At 63.1% G+C, this 19,066-nt stretch overlaps 1 protein-coding gene across 1 annotated transcript in view; it reads left to right on the top strand.

The window, feature by feature from the left end:
* MRC2 (mannose receptor C-type 2) overlaps window positions 1-18,726 on the top strand; it is a 29,476-nt gene extending 10,750 nt beyond the window's left edge. The window contains exons 2-30 of the mRNA XM_074562106.1: window positions 942-1,340; window positions 1,597-1,770; window positions 2,002-2,166; window positions 2,345-2,458; window positions 3,206-3,349; window positions 4,501-4,689; window positions 5,884-6,038; window positions 6,310-6,417; window positions 8,767-8,882; window positions 9,046-9,194; window positions 9,315-9,532; window positions 9,749-9,891; window positions 10,313-10,415; window positions 10,534-10,672; window positions 10,953-10,988; window positions 11,345-11,505; window positions 12,059-12,126; window positions 12,356-12,456; window positions 12,576-12,721; window positions 13,204-13,318; window positions 13,406-13,569; window positions 13,780-13,888; window positions 14,354-14,592; window positions 14,677-14,845; window positions 15,043-15,192; window positions 15,471-15,590; window positions 15,961-16,140; window positions 16,543-16,569; window positions 17,366-18,726. Of these exons, the coding sequence (XP_074418207.1) occupies window positions 942-1,340; window positions 1,597-1,770; window positions 2,002-2,166; window positions 2,345-2,458; window positions 3,206-3,349; window positions 4,501-4,689; window positions 5,884-6,038; window positions 6,310-6,417; window positions 8,767-8,882; window positions 9,046-9,194; window positions 9,315-9,532; window positions 9,749-9,891; window positions 10,313-10,415; window positions 10,534-10,672; window positions 10,953-10,988; window positions 11,345-11,505; window positions 12,059-12,126; window positions 12,356-12,456; window positions 12,576-12,721; window positions 13,204-13,318; window positions 13,406-13,569; window positions 13,780-13,888; window positions 14,354-14,592; window positions 14,677-14,845; window positions 15,043-15,192; window positions 15,471-15,590; window positions 15,961-16,140; window positions 16,543-16,569; window positions 17,366-17,586 (4,322 nt within the window). The 3' untranslated portion in view covers window positions 17,587-18,726. The remainder of the gene's footprint in view (window positions 1-941; window positions 1,341-1,596; window positions 1,771-2,001; window positions 2,167-2,344; window positions 2,459-3,205; window positions 3,350-4,500; window positions 4,690-5,883; window positions 6,039-6,309; window positions 6,418-8,766; window positions 8,883-9,045; window positions 9,195-9,314; window positions 9,533-9,748; window positions 9,892-10,312; window positions 10,416-10,533; window positions 10,673-10,952; window positions 10,989-11,344; window positions 11,506-12,058; window positions 12,127-12,355; window positions 12,457-12,575; window positions 12,722-13,203; window positions 13,319-13,405; window positions 13,570-13,779; window positions 13,889-14,353; window positions 14,593-14,676; window positions 14,846-15,042; window positions 15,193-15,470; window positions 15,591-15,960; window positions 16,141-16,542; window positions 16,570-17,365) is intronic.
* Window positions 18,727-19,066: the final 340 nt, after the last annotated feature.

The raw sequence follows: 19,066 nt of genomic DNA, 5'->3' as shown, positions 1-19,066 counted from the left end.
GCTGGAGCAACGCGTCCCAGTGAGATGTCCTGGGTTTGCTGGTTTATAGAGGTTTTGTGCTGGATTCAGGTGCTGGGGTGGCCCTTGGTGATGCTGGGGGTCGGGGAGTCGCTGTGGGGCTGCGGGGCTGGGCTGTGGCGGCGGGCAGGACCGCGGGACGTGCGTGGAGCCGGGGTTGAGATCAGCCTTTCTCCCCTCCGCAGCTGCGCGAGCGCTTTATCTGCTGGCAGCGCTTCCCCTTGCTCTGCTCCCGCCTCCCAGCGCCTGGGCTGGGATTTCGGAGGGTCCTGAGGCGACGTTTCGTGTTTGCTGGGGCCGAGCCCGCGGGAGTTGCGGCTGCGTGCAGGCATTTTCCATCACGCCCTGTTCACGCGATGGGAGACCTTCCCCCAAAGTTCTTGTTTGCTCCGCAAATTTTTTTAACAGGTCCCCAAATAGACATAAAAATGATGGATGCGCTCTCTGTTTCCCCGCTCTGTTTTTCTCCGCCCGGAGCAGATGGATGGTGCTGAAGCCATTGGCGTGGGCTCCTCCGGGGCTCGTTGCGATGCCTCGGGATGCTGCAGCCGAGCGCTGCCGATGGGAACTCTATTTTAAATGGCTTTGCTGATGCTGTTAGAGCGGGCGAGCTCTTTGCACTGGCTCCGATGCCCAAAAGCCGCTTGTTGGTGCGTTGCAGGGATGCCACACTTGGTGCAAACACCCATCCGTGTCACCCTGCCCAGAGACCATCACCCTGAGGACAGGCATCGGGGCAAACCCTGGGGTTTTTTACGCAGGGAAGCAGTGGTCCCCAGCGTGCCGGATGCTCTGCGCAGGGATGCACCCCAAAACTTGCGTGAAAAGGGAGCCAGGATGCTCTGGTGGGGCTGGGGGCGATGCGTGGCATGACGCAGAATCCCCAGCGATGCTTTAACCCTTTCCCTGTGTTTTTTCCCCAGACTCCAAAGTCTTCCTCATCTACAACGCGGGTGCGCAGGGCTGCCTGGAGACGAAGGACTCGCTGGTGAGACTCACCAAGGGCTGCAACGCCAGCGTCCCGGCCCAGCAGTGGAAATGGGTCTCGCGAAATCGCCTCTTCAACGTGGGGGCCATGCAGTGCCTGGGGGTGTCGTGGCACGGGGCTAACGCCACGGCGGGGCTGCACCCCTTGGCCACCTACGAGTGCGACCGCGAGTCCGTCAACATGCGCTGGAGCTGCCGCGGCCTCGGGGAGCAGCTCTCCCAGCATCTCGGCGCCCGCCCGGGCAATTCCTCCACAGACAGGGGCGACCAGGCGCGCGGCTCGCAGTGGAGGACGTACGGCACCGAGGAGGATCTGTGCTCCGTGCCATACTCTGGTAATGCCTCGTTGGGCATTAGTGTTAACCCCGTAACCCAAACCAGCCCCGCAACGTGCACTGAGGCCGCGGTGCTGCAGCGATGGGGTCCTGCCCAGGCAGCTTGTCTGCAAAACCGGGCAGAATCGGTGCAACGGGGATCAGCCCCAGGGAGGAGGCAGCCCCTGCACTGAGCCCCCTGCACCCCTTGCCCCTCGCCTCCCTCCAGCCCCCCACAGACGCAGCCTCAAGCAAGGGCTCCTCTTTCCCCCCCCAGAGATTTACACCATCCAGGGCAACTCGCACGGGAAGCCCTGCACCATCCCCTTCAAGTATGACAACCAGTGGTTTCACGAGTGCACCAGCACGGGGCGGGAGGACGGCCATCTCTGGTGTGCCACTACCCAGGACTACGGCAAGGACGAGCGATGGGGCTTCTGCCCCATAAAGAGTAAGTGCGGGGGATGCGTCCCATGGGGAAAAGCAGAAACCTCGTGTTCATCCCTCCTGGGGGCGTTCCTGCCTGTCCCCTTCCCTCCTGGCTCATCCCTCCTCCTGTGAGCAGCCAGCGGTGCCGGCGCAGCCCCACTGGCTTCTTTTTATCTTGCATTTGGGGGTTATTGGGGGTTTTTGGAGCCACAGATGGGGCTGTGTTGGGTGCTCACTGTGCTCATCCTCACAGGCAACGACTGCGAGACCTTCTGGGACAAGGACCACCTCACCAACAGCTGCTACCAGTTCAACTTCCAGTCGACGCTGTCGTGGCGGGAGGCCTGGAATAGCTGTGAGCAGCAAGGGGCCAACCTGCTCAGCATCACCGAGATCCACGAGCAGACCTACATCAACGGTGAGATGATGGCAGCCTGGCTGAGCACCCGTTGTCCTCACTTGCGGCAGAGCTGGTGGCACCGTGACCATCACCGGTGCCAGGTTACTCCGCCTGACCTGGGTAGTTGGTCTGGGGATGGTGACAGGCTGGGGGTTCAGTTGGGGCCAGGGGGACTGATCCTGCCCCTCGGTCCCAGGGCTGCTGACGGGGTACAGCTCCACACTCTGGATTGGGCTCAACGACCTGGACATCAACGGAGGCTGGCAGTGGTCGGACAACTCGCCCCTCAAGTACCTCAACTGGGAGAGCGGTGAGCCACGGGGGATACAGTGGGGATGGGGGGGCTGGGGAACAGCCTGTGACCACCGGAGATGGGCCCGTGGCAGGGCAGGTGGCCCGGGCTGCCGTGGGGTGTCCCCTTGCTGCCTGGGGATGGAGAGACTCATGGGTCTGCGAAGCAGCCTGGGGCATCCGAGGAGCTGGAGGGGGGACACAGGGCGCTGGAGGGGGAATTGTCCTCCCGCAGACCCTCAGTAGCCCTGTGGGTAACCTGGGTTTGAGCGCCCTTGTTTGGAGGGTCGTTGCATCCCATCTCGGTGCTGGGGCGCAGCTGAGGAGAGGTCCCCAACTGCAGACACCCATCTCTAACCCTGGGGCGCTCAGGGGGGCAGAAGGACCCATTGCGAGGGCTGCTCTGGTTGTGCCCAGTGCTGTCACCCAGAGGCACTCCTGGGGACAGTGACACCCTTGGAGGAGATGTGGGGACAGTTCAGGTCTGGTATCATGTGCCCCCCACAACTGCCATCCAACATTGGTAGGTAAAATAGCGATGCTCCAGGTCCTCGGGCATCGAGGCACAATAAATAATCCTGGGCATGTGAGGTCACATCTTCATCATGCGAAACAACAAAATAAATAGGTCTTTACTGGTGTTGGAGCAGGGAGAGCTGTGCTCTGCCGGCGCCGGCCCTTGTACGGTGCCCTGCCTGCCTGGGCAGCGTTGGCGGCTCTGCCCCAGCTCCTCAGCAGCGTGTCCCCCCCTCACCCCACTTTCCAGACCAGCCCGACAACCCCAGCGAGGAGAACTGCGGGGTGATCCGCACCGAGTCCTCCGGGGGGTGGCAGAACCGCGACTGCGGCATCGCCCTCCCCTACGTCTGCAAGAAGAAGCCCAACGCCACCGCCGACCCCTTCCTGACGGGTGAGCGGGGGAGTGGGCAGCACCGGGAATGGGTAGTCCTGTCTCCCAGCCAGGTGTGTTCCCGTCCCGGCATGCTCAGGGGATGCTGCCGGCGTGCCGGAGCAGCCTGTGGAGATGCCCATGGTGTCCCCAGCTTGCTGGCACCCTGGATGTGCGGAGCAGTGGTCAAGCTCCCCAGGGCGGCCTAGATTTTGGAAAAGGTTCTCCCCGAGGAGCATCCCCCGAGAAGCGCTTGGTGAAATTACGGGTTGAGCGGGAGGGGAGCGTTGGCTTTAGCCCCAGCCGGCAACTAAGCTCCCCACGGCCGCTGGGTCACTCCCCCCCGATGGGATGGGGGAGAGAATCAGTAAAAGTGAGAAAACTTTTGGGTGGAGATAAAGACAGTTTAATAAGTAAAGCAAAAACTGTGCACGCAACCAAATCAAAACAGGGGGTGTTCATTCCCTGCTCCCCATGGGCAGGCGGGTGTTCAGCCATCCCCGGGAAAGCCGGGCTCCATCGCGCTTAACAGTGACTTGGGAAGACAAATGCCATCACTCTGAATGTGATGAAGGGGGGCTTCCTCCTTCTTCCCTGAGTTTTGTATACTGGGCATGACGTCGTATGGCATGGAATAGCCCTGGGGGCAGCTGGGGTCGGCTGTCCCGGCTGTGTCCCCTCCCAACTCCTCGTGCCCCCCCCAGCCCAGTCACTGGTGGAGTGGGGCGAGGAGCAGAAGAGGCCTTGACTCTGTGCAAGCGCTGCTCAGCAGTAACTTAAACATCCCTGTGTTATCAACTCTGTGTCCAGCCCAAGTCCAAAACATAGCCCCATAGCAGCCACTGTGAAAAAAATTAACTCTATCCCAGCCAAAACCAGCAGTGGGAGGGATCGAGAGGAGCAGGAGGTCCCCAGGGGACGGAGTGCTCTCCGCTCTGCTATCGCTCCTCGGCAAACAAAAGGGATTTAGTTTTGTCCCTGGAGCTCTAAAGCCACCGCTGCCTGCACCTTGCTGTTGCGCGTTATGTTTTGGCCGTAGCCTTCCCCCGTTGCTTTAGCTTGGTCTCCTGAGCACCCCGTGGGACTGTGGTCCCTGCCCGAGGTCCTCTCCCTGCCAAGCAGAGGGTTGGAGAGCGGGAGGGGAGCCCTCAGGCTGCTTTGTGTCCTGCCAGACTCGTGGTCGGAGGTGAAGGTGGACTGCGAGCCCAGCTGGCAGCCCTTCCAGTCCAACTGCTACCGCCTGGTGGGAGAGAAGAAGAGCTGGCAGGAGGCAAAGAAGACCTGCCTGCGGAGCGGGGGGGACCTGGTCAGCATCCACACCCTCTCCGAGCTGGAGTTCGTCACCAAGCAGGTCAAGCAAGGTAAGGGGGAGCCCGCTGTGCCCGTCTGATTTTTGGGGAGGTGACCTCTGTGTGATGGAGGCTGCGAAGTTGGGTTGATTCCTGGCCGCGAAGGCAGCAGAGACCCCAGGCCGGCAGGTGACGTGTTGCTCAGAGGAGCCTGTGCTCCGGGCACATCCTCCATCCGGCAAGTGTAAAAGCCGTTCCTGGGAGGCTGCACCGCTGGGCAAGAAAATACATGGCTGCAGTTGGGAATGATGCTAGTCCCAGTTGGTTAATGTAGAAAAACAAGGAAAAAAAGGTCCTGCTGGGAGGAGGCTGCACCTCTTACTGCTAAATCTGCCCAGGACACGGGTGTCCCCTGCAGCAGGTCAAGTGAAGGGGGAACTCCTGCCTACTGCCTCCCAGGTTTCTTTTGTGAGTTGTGGCTTAACCCAGATGCAATTGGGTTGAAGTTTCCGTGTCGGGATGTGTCAGAGCTGGGACGGTACTTGGGAAGTTCCAGCCTGAGCAATCGTGTGTGGTGGTACAGGGGAGCACCCACGCCACCATCCTCCAGACCCTGCTGGTGCCACCCCTCATTAGGGTTGCCCTTGGCTGGCATTTTGCTGTTCCCGTACGAATGCAGCCCCTTCAGCCAGGTGATGCGCTCCCGCAAGCCCACGGCCCGTCCCTGCTCCTCAGGGGAAGAGCCTGGCAGCAAAACTCACCATGGGGACATCAGGGACCCGGACATCAGCGGGGACCGGGGAGGGGCTGGGGGCTGAAGGGAGTTAGTGCCCAGGGAGGCAGGAGCCAAAGGAGGGTGGAGGAAGGAGGGCGACGTGCTGGTGGTCCCAGGCCAGGAGCGATGGGGATGGGAGGGAATGTTTGAAAACCAGTAGCTTGCTGGACTTGAGCCCACGGGTCCGGAATTTATCGTGTTGCTGCTGCCAGCACCTTTCCGAAAACCGCTGGCGAATGTCTTGTGTTTCCTGCTCCGGGGGCCTGTCCTTGTGGGCAGGAGCTGCCCTGCCTGCCCTGCCCTGCCCTCTCCTGCCTGCCCTGCCCTCTCCCTGCATGGCTGGGGTTAGGGCTGAGCCCTGCAGCACCTGCAGGGGTTTCTGGCAGATGCTTTGCGGAGCTGCGGTCCCACCGCGGGGGCTCACGTTGGGTTTCTGCGAGGTTTCAGGCAGGCAGAGGGAATTTCACCCCCTGCCCCTCCTGTCTCGGCAGACGTGGAGGAGCTCTGGATTGGCCTGAATGACCTCAAGCTGCAGATGAACTTTGAGTGGTCGGATGGGACGCCCGTGAGGTTCACCTACTGGCACCCCTTCGAGCCCAACAACTTCCGCGACAGCCTGGAAGACTGCGTGACCATCTGGGGACCGGTGAGAGCCCAGGGCGGGGGGTTCATCCCGCACCTCTGCAGACAGCGCTGCAGCGTCCTCATGGCCGGGGAAGGGACACCTCGGGGAGCATCTCCGGCTGGGGTTGAATGCATCTCGTCCCAGCTGTCGGGATGGGAGGGATCCAGCACGGCATCCTTAGGGATTCGATGTAGGGAAGGGAAGTCTGTGGGCCCAGCGTGGGGGTGGATGGGCTGGGGAGTTCCCCGGGCTGGCGGCTGGGCTGAGTCCTGCTCTTCTCCCCGCTGCGCAGGAAGGGAGGTGGAACGACAGCCCGTGCAACCAGACCCTGCCGTCCATCTGCAAAAAGCCTGGACGGGTGAGCCAGGAGAAGGAGGAGGACGACCACGGGTGCCGAAAGGTGAGGGGCACGTGGGTCGGGAGGTGGCTCTGGCTGCTCAGCGGCTCTGCCTGATGCTCAGGGCTTCAGGGTCGCGGGGGACCTCTCCCCAGACCATTTTGGGGAGCCCTGGCGAGCAGCACCCAGATCTGTGGGTCTGTGCCCGGGGCTGCTGAGCCCCTCGCTTCTGTGGTTGCATGAGGCTGCGGGAATAAACTGGGACAAAACACGTCTCTATCGTCCAAGATCCTCCCCCTTGTGCTTGGTTGCCAGCAGGGATGTTCATTTTTTTTTCCCCTCTCTGTGCCAAAACCCGGCAGCAAAGCTGCTCCGTGCGGGAGCCCGGTGGGACGGAGATGGCTGCCAGCCCTGCGATGGCAGGCTGCGCTCCCTGGGCAGGATACGGGTGTTTTGGGGAGACGGTCACCAAATCGGCAGGTTCTCACCCAGACCGTGCTCTGCCTCAGTTTCCCCAGCGGTCGAGCGGGGCTGAGGCTGCCCCATTCCCACGCTTGCTGGGAAGTCGCTTTTGTGCCTCTTTGCAAAGTCTCCGAGCGGCGAGCCTGGCATCGCCGCCGCTCTTGAACGTCTCCCAGCATTTCAAAGCCAGCCAGCTCGCGCTCGGACTAGCAAGCAGCCCCTCGGGGCCAGCTCCCAGGGGTGCCACCAGGCTCCTCCGAGGTCTTTACCCCATCGCAGCAGAGACAAACCCCAGCAGCCGCTTGGCTCGGGGGGGAGCAGGGCAGCCAGGCTGGATTCGGGGGGCTGCCAGCCAGAGCCGGAGGAGCCCTGGTGTCGGTGGGTGCTGGGAACGGGGTGCTTGGTGGCAGTGTGCCACCACCACCCGTCCTCGCAGCAGTCCTGAGGACTTACGGGATGTCCCCACATGGATTTAACTCCCTCCTGCCTCTCCAGCTGCAGTCGTACTCTGGCCCTGGGTGCCCAGCAGAGAGATGCACCCGCTGGGAGACAAACCGGGAGTGATAAATGAACTGAGAAAAGGCCTTTTCCCATCCTTCCTCCCCCTCCTCATCCTCAGCGGGGCCATTTGCCACCCAGATGCAGCGGCTGATGGAGAGGAGGCAGCATCTTGCTCGGAGGATTGATTCCGGTCCTTTCCAGCCCTTGTGCTGGTTATTCTTGGTGGCTTTGCTGCTTTTTCTTTCTCTTTTCAAAACCTCTTTATTTTTGAAACAGCCTTCAACAAAGCAATGGGGGATGGAGGTTTGGGTGATGGGGAAGGCGGAGCCGGAGGGGGATGCGGGACCATGCCAGGATCGGGGGCTGGAGGCACCAGTTGGGGTTGATGGTCCCATCCTGGCCCCTTTTCGGATCACAGGGGCTCACTGTGGTGCTCAGTGTGGGGGAGAGCACCCCTGCGACTTCAGCGGTGCTGAGGTCCAGGGCTGGCTGGGGACCCCTCTGGGGACATCTGGGCCCCTCTGGGGACATCGGGGTCCTGCACTGTCCCATTCTGGGCCCCTTTCCCAGCTTCTCGGGGTGTCCGTGCTGTTCCCAGTGGGACCCAGCCCAGGGCAGGGGCTGTGGGTGGGTCTGTGCCTGGGTTTGCTGACTTTGGGGAAAGGCGGCAGGAGCAGGAACTCGGGGAAAAAAAATGGAATTGGGGGTCATTTTCCTCTTGGCCTCCCAAAGCTGCTCTCCTGCTTCCCTCCCCATTGTGCTGATGACGCTGCAGATGGCACGTGTCCCCCACTGACCTTCCAGTGGCCGGGGGACCCAGGGGTAAAACCCCCGTGATGCTTCCTGCTGTGCCAGGGGGGTCTCTGAGCCTGTGGCCACTTGGCCTCCCCGGCTGAGCCCCTTTGCTCTTCCCACCCGGGCTCGTTCTTCCATCACGTGCGTGTCCCCTCTTGCGGATGAGCCCCCCGCGTCCCTCCCCGCGCCGCTGCCAGCCCCGGGGCCACCTCGCTCCCCTCTCTGGCAGAAAACAGGCGCTATTGTGTCTCCGGCCCCGGAGAGTCTCCAACATCAACAAGGCGGGGGATTAAAGCAGGCTGTGGTGGGACTCGCGCTGGATTCAGCCCCGCAGCGTATAGAGGAGGATTGTGCTCCCCTCCCCGCGCCCCGGCCGGGGCTGGACGTTGGCAGGGAGAGCCGTTTCCCTGGCTTTGAAGCCGCCTGGGTGTTTGTTTTCCTTGCAGCCATGTCCTCTGGGGCCGGGGGCTTGTTAGAGCTCAAAGCTGAGCAGGGTCAAACCGGGGTGGCCGGGGGCAGGAGACCTCCCAGGAGAAGGCGGAGGTGGCAGCAGGGGACACAGGACGCTGCTCTCGCCCCCCGAGTTTGGCTCCTGTCCCTCTGGGGAGGGCTGGGGCGAGCGGTGGCGGACGTGCCCTGTCCCCCTGTCCCCAGGGCTGGAAGTGGCACAGCCCCTCCTGCTTCTGGCTGGGCGAGGACCGCGTCCCCTACAGCGACGCCCGCAAGATGTGCTCCGACTACGGCTCCACGCTGGTCACCATCACCAACAGGTCAGCGCAACGTCAGCGGTGGTGGGTTTGCCCCAAAACGAGCCCCCCAAAGGAGGGGGGGGTGACCCGACAGCGGGTCGGGTCCATGGCTCATGCGCGGGCTGGGGTGGCGCGGGGTGCTCGGCATCTCTCGCAGCATCGCCCGCTCTCGCCATCCCTCCAGGTTCGAGCAGGCCTACGTCAGCAGCCTCATCTACGGCTGGGACGGGGAGTATTTTTGGACAGCACTGCAGGACATCAACGAGACGGGCGCTTTCCGCTGGCTGAGCGGTGACGAGGTCATGTACACCCACTGGAACCGCGACCAGCCCGGTAAGGGGGCGGCCATGGGTGGGATGGGGATGTCCCCTCTGCGTGGTGGGTGCTGGCTCTGCCACCCGGCGCGGTCCGACCCTAAGGCTGGCATCCTCCCCGCTCCTGCGAGCGCTCCAGGTTACAACAAGGGCGGTTGCGTGGCCCTGGCCACCGGCAGCTCCATGGGGCTGTGGGAGGTGAAGAACTGCAGCACCTTCAAGGCCAAGTACATCTGCCGGCAGAACCTGGGCACCCCGGTCAACCCCGAGCTGCCCGGTCCCTACCCCACACCCAGCCTCGCCGCCGCCTGCCCCCTGGGATGGAGCTCCGACTCCAAGCTCCGTCACTGCTACAAGGTGAGGGGTGCTGGGGGGGCTCGCCCTGGCCGCCGTGGGGGTGCAGGGAGGGTGAAGCAGCATGTTTTGGTGCTTCCGAAGGGTAGCCTGCACCCCACGAGCCTGGTTCGGGCTGGGTGGTGGCAGCGTGCCCCCGGGATGCTGCACAGTGGGGGACGATGCTCTGCTCCTCTCCCTGTGCTGAGCCCCCTCCGCTGCCGGTTCCTCCCTCCCCAGGTGTTCAACTTTGAGAAACTGCAAGAGAAGAAGACGTGGATCGCAGCGCAGGAGTTCTGCCGGGAGCTGGGGGCCCAGCTGCTCAGCCTGGGCAGCTACGAGGAGGAGCACTTTGTCGCCAACACCCTCAACAAGATTTTCGGGTGAGAGGCTGCGGCGCCAGCGCGTGTCCCGCTGCCCGAGCGCGCTTGGCACGAGCCCACAGCCCTCCCGCGTGGTCTGGCGCATGTGGATGCATGGACAGGGCATGGATGTGGCTCCCTGAGCGCAAACTTGTGAGCAGAAGGTGCATCAGATGGTGTGGCTGCACCTAAGAGGGCACGTGGGAGAAGCGCAGGAAATTTGGTGTGATTTTGGGGATGGAGTTTGGGTTTAAAACTCCTTCAGCCCTGAGCCAGCGTGCCTGTTATCCGAGCTCCTGCCTTTGGGTGTTGTGGGGACAGCGGGCTTTGAAGACAAACCAAAAAAGCCCAGATTATAAATATATATTTGTATATAAATATAAAAATCTCCAGTTTGGAAGGGGGGGGTTGTGTTCTCACCCTTCCCCCTGGCTCCCCGCAGGGAGTCGGAGCCGGAGCTCCACGAGCAGCACTGGTTCTGGATCGGCCTGAACCGGCGGGACCCCGCGGGGGACAGGAGCTGGAGGTGGAGCGACGGGCTGGGGGTGAGTCGGGGGGGGGGATTGCGGCAAAATGAATCCCGTTGGCATTTGGGGTGCAGGGAGGGGGCAAATCCGGCACTGGTGGAAATGCCCAACACCGCCCGTCTCTCTCGACCCCCAGTTTTTCTACCACAACTTTGACCGCAGTAACTACGATGACGATGACATCCGGACCTGCGCGGTGCTGGACCTGGCCTCCCTGCAGTGGATGCCCATGCAGTGCGAAGCCCAGCTGGACTGGATCTGCAAACTGCCCAAAGGTACCCGGCGAGGAGGCCCCCCAGACCCTTCAGCTTTGAATAACCCGGTGGAGGATGGGCTGTGGAATGGTGGGGCAGGCGTGGGGGAACCCGCCGTCACCTCCCTTCCGAGGGTTGAGCTTTTATGGAAGGATGAGTCCTAACTCGGGGGCTGGGAGAGGTGCTGCCCATCCCGGGGGTAGTCAGGCGAGCATCTCGCCCTTAGAGCCGGCAGGTGAGCCTCAGCGGGAGCATCCCAGCCCCACATCCCGCTGATGGCTTCTCCTTGCCCTTTCGCCAGGTGCTGATGTGAAGGAGCCGGAGATCACGACCCAAGGTGCGTTGGCCGTGGCCGTGTGTCCGTTCGGTGTAGACCATCCTCCCCAGGTGTTTGCCGCCCCGTCACAGTCCCTGCGGGGCATCCTGCAGCATTATCCAGAGGAGAATGGATCCTGTGTCGGGTCGTAGGAGGGAGGGGAGACCAGGCATCCTGCTGCCCCTTGCTGCATGGCATGGCTGTGGGGACCGGGCAGGATCAGGCCCCTCGGCTGGATGCAGACCCTCTCCCTGCAGGAGAGAGGTGAAAGCAAAGCAGCCCAACCCGCGGGGGACCAAGGGACCGAGGGTGGCGGGCGCTGCTGGCTGTGGCAGGGGGTGGCACAGCCACGGCATGACACCGGTCCCTGCCTGCAGGCAGCAAAGAGTGGGTGAAGTACCAGGATGCCGAGTACAAGTTCTTCGAGCACCACTCGACCTGGGTGCAGGCGCAGCGCATCTGCAGCTGGTTCCAGGCCGAGCTGGCGTCGGTGCACGGCGAGGCCGAGCTGCGCTTCCTGGGACAGAACCTGAAGAAGGTACCAGGGGGATGGGGACGGGGATGGGGATGGGGATGGGGACCTTCCCGGGCTCCGCTGCCTCCCCGGGCTGCTCCCTCCCTGCCTTAGAATCACAGAATGTGTTGGGTCGGAAGGGACCCCTAAAGGCCATCTAGTCCAACCCACCTGCAGTGAGCAGGGACATCTGTAACTGGATCAGGTCGCTCAGAGCCTCATCCAGCCTGGCCTTGAATGTCTCCAGGGATGGGGCCTCCACCCCCTCTCTGGGCAACCTGGGCCAGTGTCTCACCACCCTCAGTGGAAAGAACTTCTTCCTAATGGCTCATCTAAACCTACCCGAGTCTAGTTGGAGGGACATTATTTGGGGACAGCCTGGCTCTGCTGAGGTCATGATGGGTGTTGACGTGGTGGCAGCAGGTCCCGGTGCCTGGGTGCGGGTTTGGGGCTCGACAAGGCGATGCTTTCTGCTGCAGGGGGGCTGCCCCGTCCCTGTGCCCAGGGTGGCCATGGCTGTCCCCAGGGACACCCAGTCCCTGCAGGGGACACTGATGTGTCCTGTCTGGGCGTGCAGTTCTCCAGGGGCCAGGAGCAGCACTGGTGGATCGGGCTGCACACCTACGAGAACGACGGGAGGTTCAAGTAAGTTGGAGACCGAGCCGCCGCGTCCCTGCCTGTCCCCGTGCCACCGTCCCCAGCTCTCACATTGGCTCAGCGCCTGCATCTCGGGGGTCTCATCCTGGGGTGCTGGGATGGAGGTTCCTCACCCAAGGGAGGGCAGTGGTGGGGTATGCTCCCAGTTAGGGCGTGCGACTGGTCCCGTTTGCCAGCTCGCTGCTCGGTCTCGTGCTCCCACTGGTGCCTTTCCCAGGTGGTCCGACGGGTCCCTCCTCAACTTCGTCTCCTGGGCGCCGGGCAAGCCCAGGCCCATCAACAAGGACAAGAAGTGCGTGTACATGACGGCCAGCAGAGGTGAGAGGCCGGGCCCAGCCGTGCTGGGGCTCTGGGGGGGCCGGGGGTCGCAGGCTGAGCAGAGACACCCCTACCCCCGTGCAGTGGGGGGGTCATGCCCGGCCTGTCCCTCCCCGCAGAGGACTGGGGGGACCAGAAGTGCCTGACGGCGCTGCCCTACATCTGCAAGCGGAGCAACGGGACGGCGGCGAAGCCTTCCCCCCCGCCGCTGCCCGCTCCCACGAGCGGGGGCTGTCCCCGCGGCTGGTTTCCCTTCCTCAGCAAGGTACAGTGGGACAGAGAGGGGGCAGCCACCTCCTGGCCTTCCCCCAGCCCCGTGGAGGAGGGTGGCAGGGACTGAGAAGTGGCAGGGTGGAGAGGAACACATGCGTGTTTTGGGGGAAATGCTGGGGGTGCGTGCACAGGGGTTCTGGGAGAGAGGCGCACTTTGGGGGGGGGGTGGATGCAGGATGGGGTTGGGATGGGGGTGCGTGCACAGGGATGCTGGGAGCGAAGCACACCGTGGGGTGGGGGTGCAGGATGGGGTTGGGATGGGGGTGCGTGCACAGGGATGCTGGGGGAGAAGCACACCGTGGGGTGGGGGTGCAGGATGGGGTTGGGGGACCAGCCAGCATGAGGGCACAAAGGGGAGAAGGACCGTTGGGGCAGAATGGGGCTGCAGAGGGTGGGTGAGTGGGGAGGGCGCAGGGCTCGGGGTGGGGGGGATGGCTGCACCCCCTGGACCATCCCACGCCCCTGCCCGTGCAGTGTTTCAGTTTCAATGGCCACGACAAAGCCGAGATAGTGAAGTGGCCGGAGGCGAAGCAGGCGTGCGAGAACCAGGGCGCCGTCCTGGCCACCGTCGCCAGCCCCCTGGAGCAGGGTAGGTCTCCCCCTGCCCCCACCGGCCCCGCTGGCCGGGGACCTGCCGGGGGGGGTTGATCCCCAGCACCTCGCCTGTTGTTTGCAGCTTTCATCACGTCCATGCTGCCCAACATCTCCTTTGACCTCTGGATTGGCCTCCACGATGCCCAGAGGGAGTTCCAGTGGGTGGAGGGCGAGCCGCTGCGGCACGTGAGCTGGGCGCCCGGCGAGCCCTCGGGCTGCGGCGCCTCCAGCCCCCGCGACAAGCCGGTGAGTGAGACCCCTCCCGTAGCATCCCCCATCCCCTGGGAAGGTCTCATCCCTGTGTCCCACCATGAGAATGGAGGGTTTTAGGGTGGATCTCCAAAGGCGGAGCAGGATCCAGCCCGGCAGGGTGGCGGGTCCCTGTGGGGGGGTTGTCCGTGGGGGTGGGATGACCATGCAGAGGGCAGTGCTGACCCTGCGGCTTTGGCTGTGCAGACCAACTGCGTGGTGGTGTGGCACGGCTCACCCCCCCACTTCACGGGGCGCTGGGACGACCGGAGCTGCCTGGAGGAGAAGCACGGCTACATCTGCCAGCGGAGCATCGGTAGGGGGGGCGGGGGGGACAGCCCAGCCTCTGCTCGCTGGGGACTTGCCACCACCGCCCTGGTGCCCCATGCTGTGGTGGGGCTGTAGCTGGGGAGCTTGGGGAGGAGGGCTCAGCTTCAGGGGGGCTCAGGGCACTGCGGGAGCCTGGAGAGACAGACTTTGGGGGGGTCCCTGGTCCCAGCGATACATGGGCCACCCCTAAAGCAGCCTGGCTCGGCGTGTGCTATAGGGACTTGCATCCTGATGGAGAGCTTCAGGGTGGGGATGGCACCAGGGTGTCACTGTTCATCACCCTTTGGGATGTGGACTCTCCGTCCTCCCCGGTTACACCAGGGTGTCCCACGTGCCCCATGCACAGTGCTGCCAGGGACACCACAGCTTGGGGGAGGATGGATGAAGGGGTGAGTGCTGGGATGCAGGAATGTGCTCCGTGCTTTCTGACCATGTCTCTTTGCTCCCCCAGACCCATCCCTGAGCCCCGCGCGGACGCCGTACCCCCCCTCGCCCACCGGCACCCTCTTTTACCACAACAGCACTTACCGCATCCTGCAGAAACCCCTTAGGTGGCATGAGGCGCTGCTGCTCTGCGAGACCCTCAATGCCACCCTGGCCACCATCCCTGACCCCTACAGCCAGGCTTTCCTCACCCAGGCCGTCAGCAGCCTGCGGGCTCCGCTCTGGATCGGGTTGGCCAACGACGAGGTGAGGGAAGGAGGCAGCACTCGGGTAGGGGGGTCCCAAGGGGTCACAGCAGCTCCCCAGCTTCTCCTCCCCTTGGTTTTCCAGGGAGGCCGGAGCTACTCATGGCTGACGGAGGAGAACCTCTTCTATACCAACTGGCAGGACGGGGAGCCCCAGCAGGTCGCCGGCTGCTCCTACATGGACGCGGACGGGAGCTGGCGCACGGCCGGCTGCGACACCAAGCTACAGGGAGGCATCTGCCAGCTCCGAGCAGGTGCTGCCCGGGGGGGACACGGGGGCTTGGCGGGAGGCAGAACATGTAGGGAGCAACCAAGGGTTAGAGATGGCATCCCACCGGGGACCTTCTGGAGCTCCATGCGCATCCCTGCAGGGCTGGGTGCCCCAAAGTGCTGTGGGACCCTGACACCCTGTTCTCCCCCACCCACCCCCAATGCACCGTGTGCTCCCCAGATGCCCCCCGCACCCACAAGTGGAGCTACAGCGGCAGCTGCCCCAAGTCGCTGGAGGACTCGTCCTGGATCCCTTTCCGGGACCACTGCTACACTTTCCACATGGAGATCACACTGGGGCAGAAGGACGCCATGAGGAGGTGCCAGAAAGGTATGGGGGGGCTGTGGTGGCTGGAGGGGGGTGACGCATCCTTGGAAATGGAAGAGGATGGGGTCCCCAGGATGCCTGTGGGTGTATGAATGGGACCTCTGTCCCTGTGCCCAAGTCCAGCCTTGGTCAGCCATCTGCTCCTTACTGTTACCTGTTGGAGTTCCCCAACTCCCACGTGTTTTGTGCATGGTTCCTCAGCTTTGTCTTCTCGGGCACTGCTGCTCCGGAGTTCCGGCCTCCAAGCTCCGGGCTCTTCCCTGACACTCTTTTCTTCGCAGTTGGTGGCACGGTGTTGTCTATCCAGGACGAGATGGAGAACGTCTTTGTGTGGGAGCACCTCCAGGCGTACGAGGGCCCATCCAAGGGTGCCTGGCTGGGCATGACCTTCAACCCCAAAGGTACAAAGGAAGGAACAAGGTTTTGTCTCCCTTAGGTGGAATTCAGACCCTGAATTCCCACCAGGTCTGCGGGGAGCAGAGGAAGACCTTGGTGGTGGCACCAGTGTGGGGGGCTCATGCCATGGTGTGACCAAGAGCCCCATTGCCTCAGGCCATGCTGGACGTGCCATGTGTGTCCTCCTCTGGCTTGGTGGGATGGGAGTGGTGGCTTTCAAGCTCAGAGCCTCCTCCAAGGGGCTGGAGCCTGCAGGTCCAGGAAAGTGCCTTGCAGCCCCTGGTCCTCCCTGTTGGCCCATCATACCTCCCCATGATTCTGAACTGGGACAAAGATGGGGCATGCCTCTTTAGACCTAATTCTTCTGTTTGCCAGGTGGGACCTTGGTTTGGCATGACAACACCGCTGTGAACTACTCCAACTGGGGCCAGCACGACACGGGGCCCAGCATGCTCAGCCAGAACAGCTGCTACTGGATCCAGAGCAGCAACGGCGTGTGGCGCCTGGGCTCCTGCACCAACGTCACCATGGGGGTCATCTGCAAGATCCCCCGAGGTAGGGCCCCCGCTTTTCCCTGAGGCGCCTGGGCTGATGTGGCGTGATTTGGGGGTCCGAGGAGGGTGCTGCAGGGCAGAGTTCTGTCCCGTTGATCGCACCAGCCACGTGTTTTGGGCAGTTCCAGTGTAGGGGGGTTGTGGGGGCCAGTGTCAGGGTCTGTAGATCTCCACTGGGCTCAGTGGTAAGCTGCGCAGGTCTCAGTGGCTGGGTCAACGCCTCAGGGCAGGATGAGGTCGGTGGGGTGGTGGTGGGGCAGGACCAGAGGACCCCCGCAGCTGCGCATCACCCAGCGCCTGCGTGGTGCGGTGCTGGGAGGGGTGGAGGACGTGGGGCCGCTGGCGCTGGGGAGAGGGGAGGGTGCCGTGGCCGTGCACTCATGTGTCCGTGTTGTCGTTGCAGTGGAGGAGAGCAGCTTTTCCAGGGCAGGTGAGTGGCACCATTGGCCTGGGCACAGCACTGGGACCAGGAACTGGTGTTGGGGGGGCCGTGCTGCACCGCGACTTGTATTAATAACCAAAGAAATGGTGTTTGCGGGTGGGAAATCCCTCTTCCAGGAGGCTTTGGCCCTGGGTTAGGAATCACCAGCAGCAGGAGCCATCCCTCCAGGGAGGAGTGTGTCTGGACAGGCCCTTGCCGGGCTCTCCTGCCCTTGCCCGCGCTGCCTGGCCAGGCTGGGGGATGGACACCACATAGAATCATAGAATGGGTTGGGTTGGAAGGGACCTCTAAAGGCCATCTAGTCCAACCCCCTGCGGTGAGCAGGGACATCTGTAACTGGATCAGGTCGCTCAGAGCCTCATCCAGCCTGGCCTTGAATGTCTCCAGGGATGGGGCCTCCACCCCCTCTCTGGGCAACCTGGGCCAGTGTCTCACCACCCTCAGTGGAAAGAACTTCTTCCTCATGGCTGATCTAAACCTGCCCTGCTCTAGTTTAAAGCCATTGCCCCTCGTCCTATCGCTACACGGCCTTGCAAACATCTGCTGGTGGGATCCCAAAGATCTATCCCAGGCAGCTGCCAGATGTTCACGCACATCAGGAGTGACCCAGAGAGGCCGCCTGGCCCCGGGAGCTCTGCCACGAGCAGGATGTCCCCAAAACAGACTCCAGTCCTGTCCTGCCCTGCCCCTCCGGCTGGAGACCCACCAGCCAGAGCCCCTCTTACAGGGTGAGATGGCAGGAGACATCAGGCTGCCTTTCACTGGCCTTTTCCCCTCCCTGCAGCTCTGCCGGAGAACACGACGGCCATCGCGGTGGTGGTGCTGTCGACGCTGGCGCTGTGCGCCGTGCTGGGCGTCGCCGTCTACCTGTACAAGCGTCGGCGGAGCGCGGAGCGGGGCGCCTTCGAGAGCGCCCGCTACAGCCGCACCACCTCCAACCCCAGCGAATCCGCCGAGAAGAACATCCTGGTGTCGGACATGGAGATGAACGAGCAGCAAGACTAACGGCAGGGGGGACGCTGGGGACGGGGACCTGGGGAGGGGGGAGGACGGAGAGCATCACACACGCTATCCCCGTGGCGCAGGGGGCAGGGGCGGCAGCGGGACCATTGCAGCAGGGCAGGGAGAGGGGCTGGGGTCGGGGTCGGGGTCCGGCCAGGCGGGCGAGCGGAGGGAGCTGGGGTCCCCCGTGCCCCGTGGGTCACTGCCGACACCTTCGGGCTTGTCTCCAGCTGCCGGGAGCTTGCCTGCAGCAGCCGTGGAGGCAGTTTCAGGGCTAAAAAGTTTTGAGGAAAGTTGCCCCCCCCCAGTTTAAGAGCTTTCTGGTGGTGTGAACAGGCTCCGAGACACCTTCCCCTTGGGAGAAGGCAAGCGCGGGTATTCAGGGCCCTGCGGTGGGCTCGTTCCCCCCAGGAATCGAGCTGGTGTCCGAGAAGACATCCTCCTGGGCAAGAGGTCTCTAAAGCTGATCTACCTCCCCTCCGCGCGCAGCGGCGAGGACCCTGCCAGCCCCCTGTCCCCACCGCCATGCCATTTCTCGCCCCCTCCTCAGCCTCGTCCCCCACCTCTGGGAAAAAAGCAGCGGAGACGCCGTCGCAGCGATCCAAGCGTGGATTCCCCCCAGGAACAGCGATGGGACCCCCTTCTCCTCCCTGGCACATCCCTAGGGCTGCGTCTAGCGCCGGCGAGGCTGCGGCTGCTCCCCCTGGGGCTGGCAGTCAGAGCCCACCCCATTTTTTGTTACTTTGGTGTGTGTCCCCCACAAAATAACTGCACATGATAGCACCGGAGCAAACCGCTGGCCAGGTTCCTTCCCCGGCAGGAGCATCCTCAGCACCCTGGGCTCTGCGGGAGGAGCTGGGTGCTGCGGCACGAGGCGCTGCCGGAGAGCCGGGGCCACCCTCCGTCCCTTGCCGGGCAGGGATGGCACGGGGCTGGGGCCACTTGCCGCTGGTTGCCTTGTTCAGGCCAGAAGGCTGAGCGTCAGGGCTGTAGGGTGGGGAGCGACTCGGAAGCTTTGGTGGTTATTGAAAGTTTGGTGGTTTTTGGGTTGGTGTTTTTTTTTTTTTTTTTTTTTAAGGAAACGATAGCTTTTTTTGCTATACTGTACTGAGTGCGTGCTGAATATATACGTTCTTTCACACAGCTGGCTGGGGTGTTTGTGGTTGCCTGTTTTATGTGTAGGGTGAGGAGGAGGAGGAGGGCTGAGCCCTGCCTGGCTTCAGAGCCGTGCAGGAAGGAGCAGGGGTGCCTGGGGCTGAGCCGTCCTCCGTCACCTGCCTGCAGCAGCCCCGGTGCCGGCGTCTGGCCAGAGGATGCCTGGCGACAGCGAGAGATGTTCGGGCCCCGAGGGGGGGTTCCCTGCTGGGAATGGGACCCAAAAAGCCCCGTAGACCTTTGAAGCGGGGTGGCACAGCCCCCACGAGAGACATTGTGTTTAGCTCTCTGCCTCCGAGGCTCGAGTTGGGTTTTTTTATTGTTGTGA

Source organism: Larus michahellis, chromosome 18 (genome assembly GCF_964199755.1).
Source record: "Larus michahellis chromosome 18, bLarMic1.1, whole genome shotgun sequence".
In the NCBI taxonomy this organism is placed as follows: Eukaryota; Metazoa; Chordata; class Aves; order Charadriiformes; family Laridae; genus Larus; species Larus michahellis.
The sequence above is the reverse complement of the archived record's forward strand: the minus strand, read 5'-3'. Positions and strand labels throughout refer to the sequence as shown.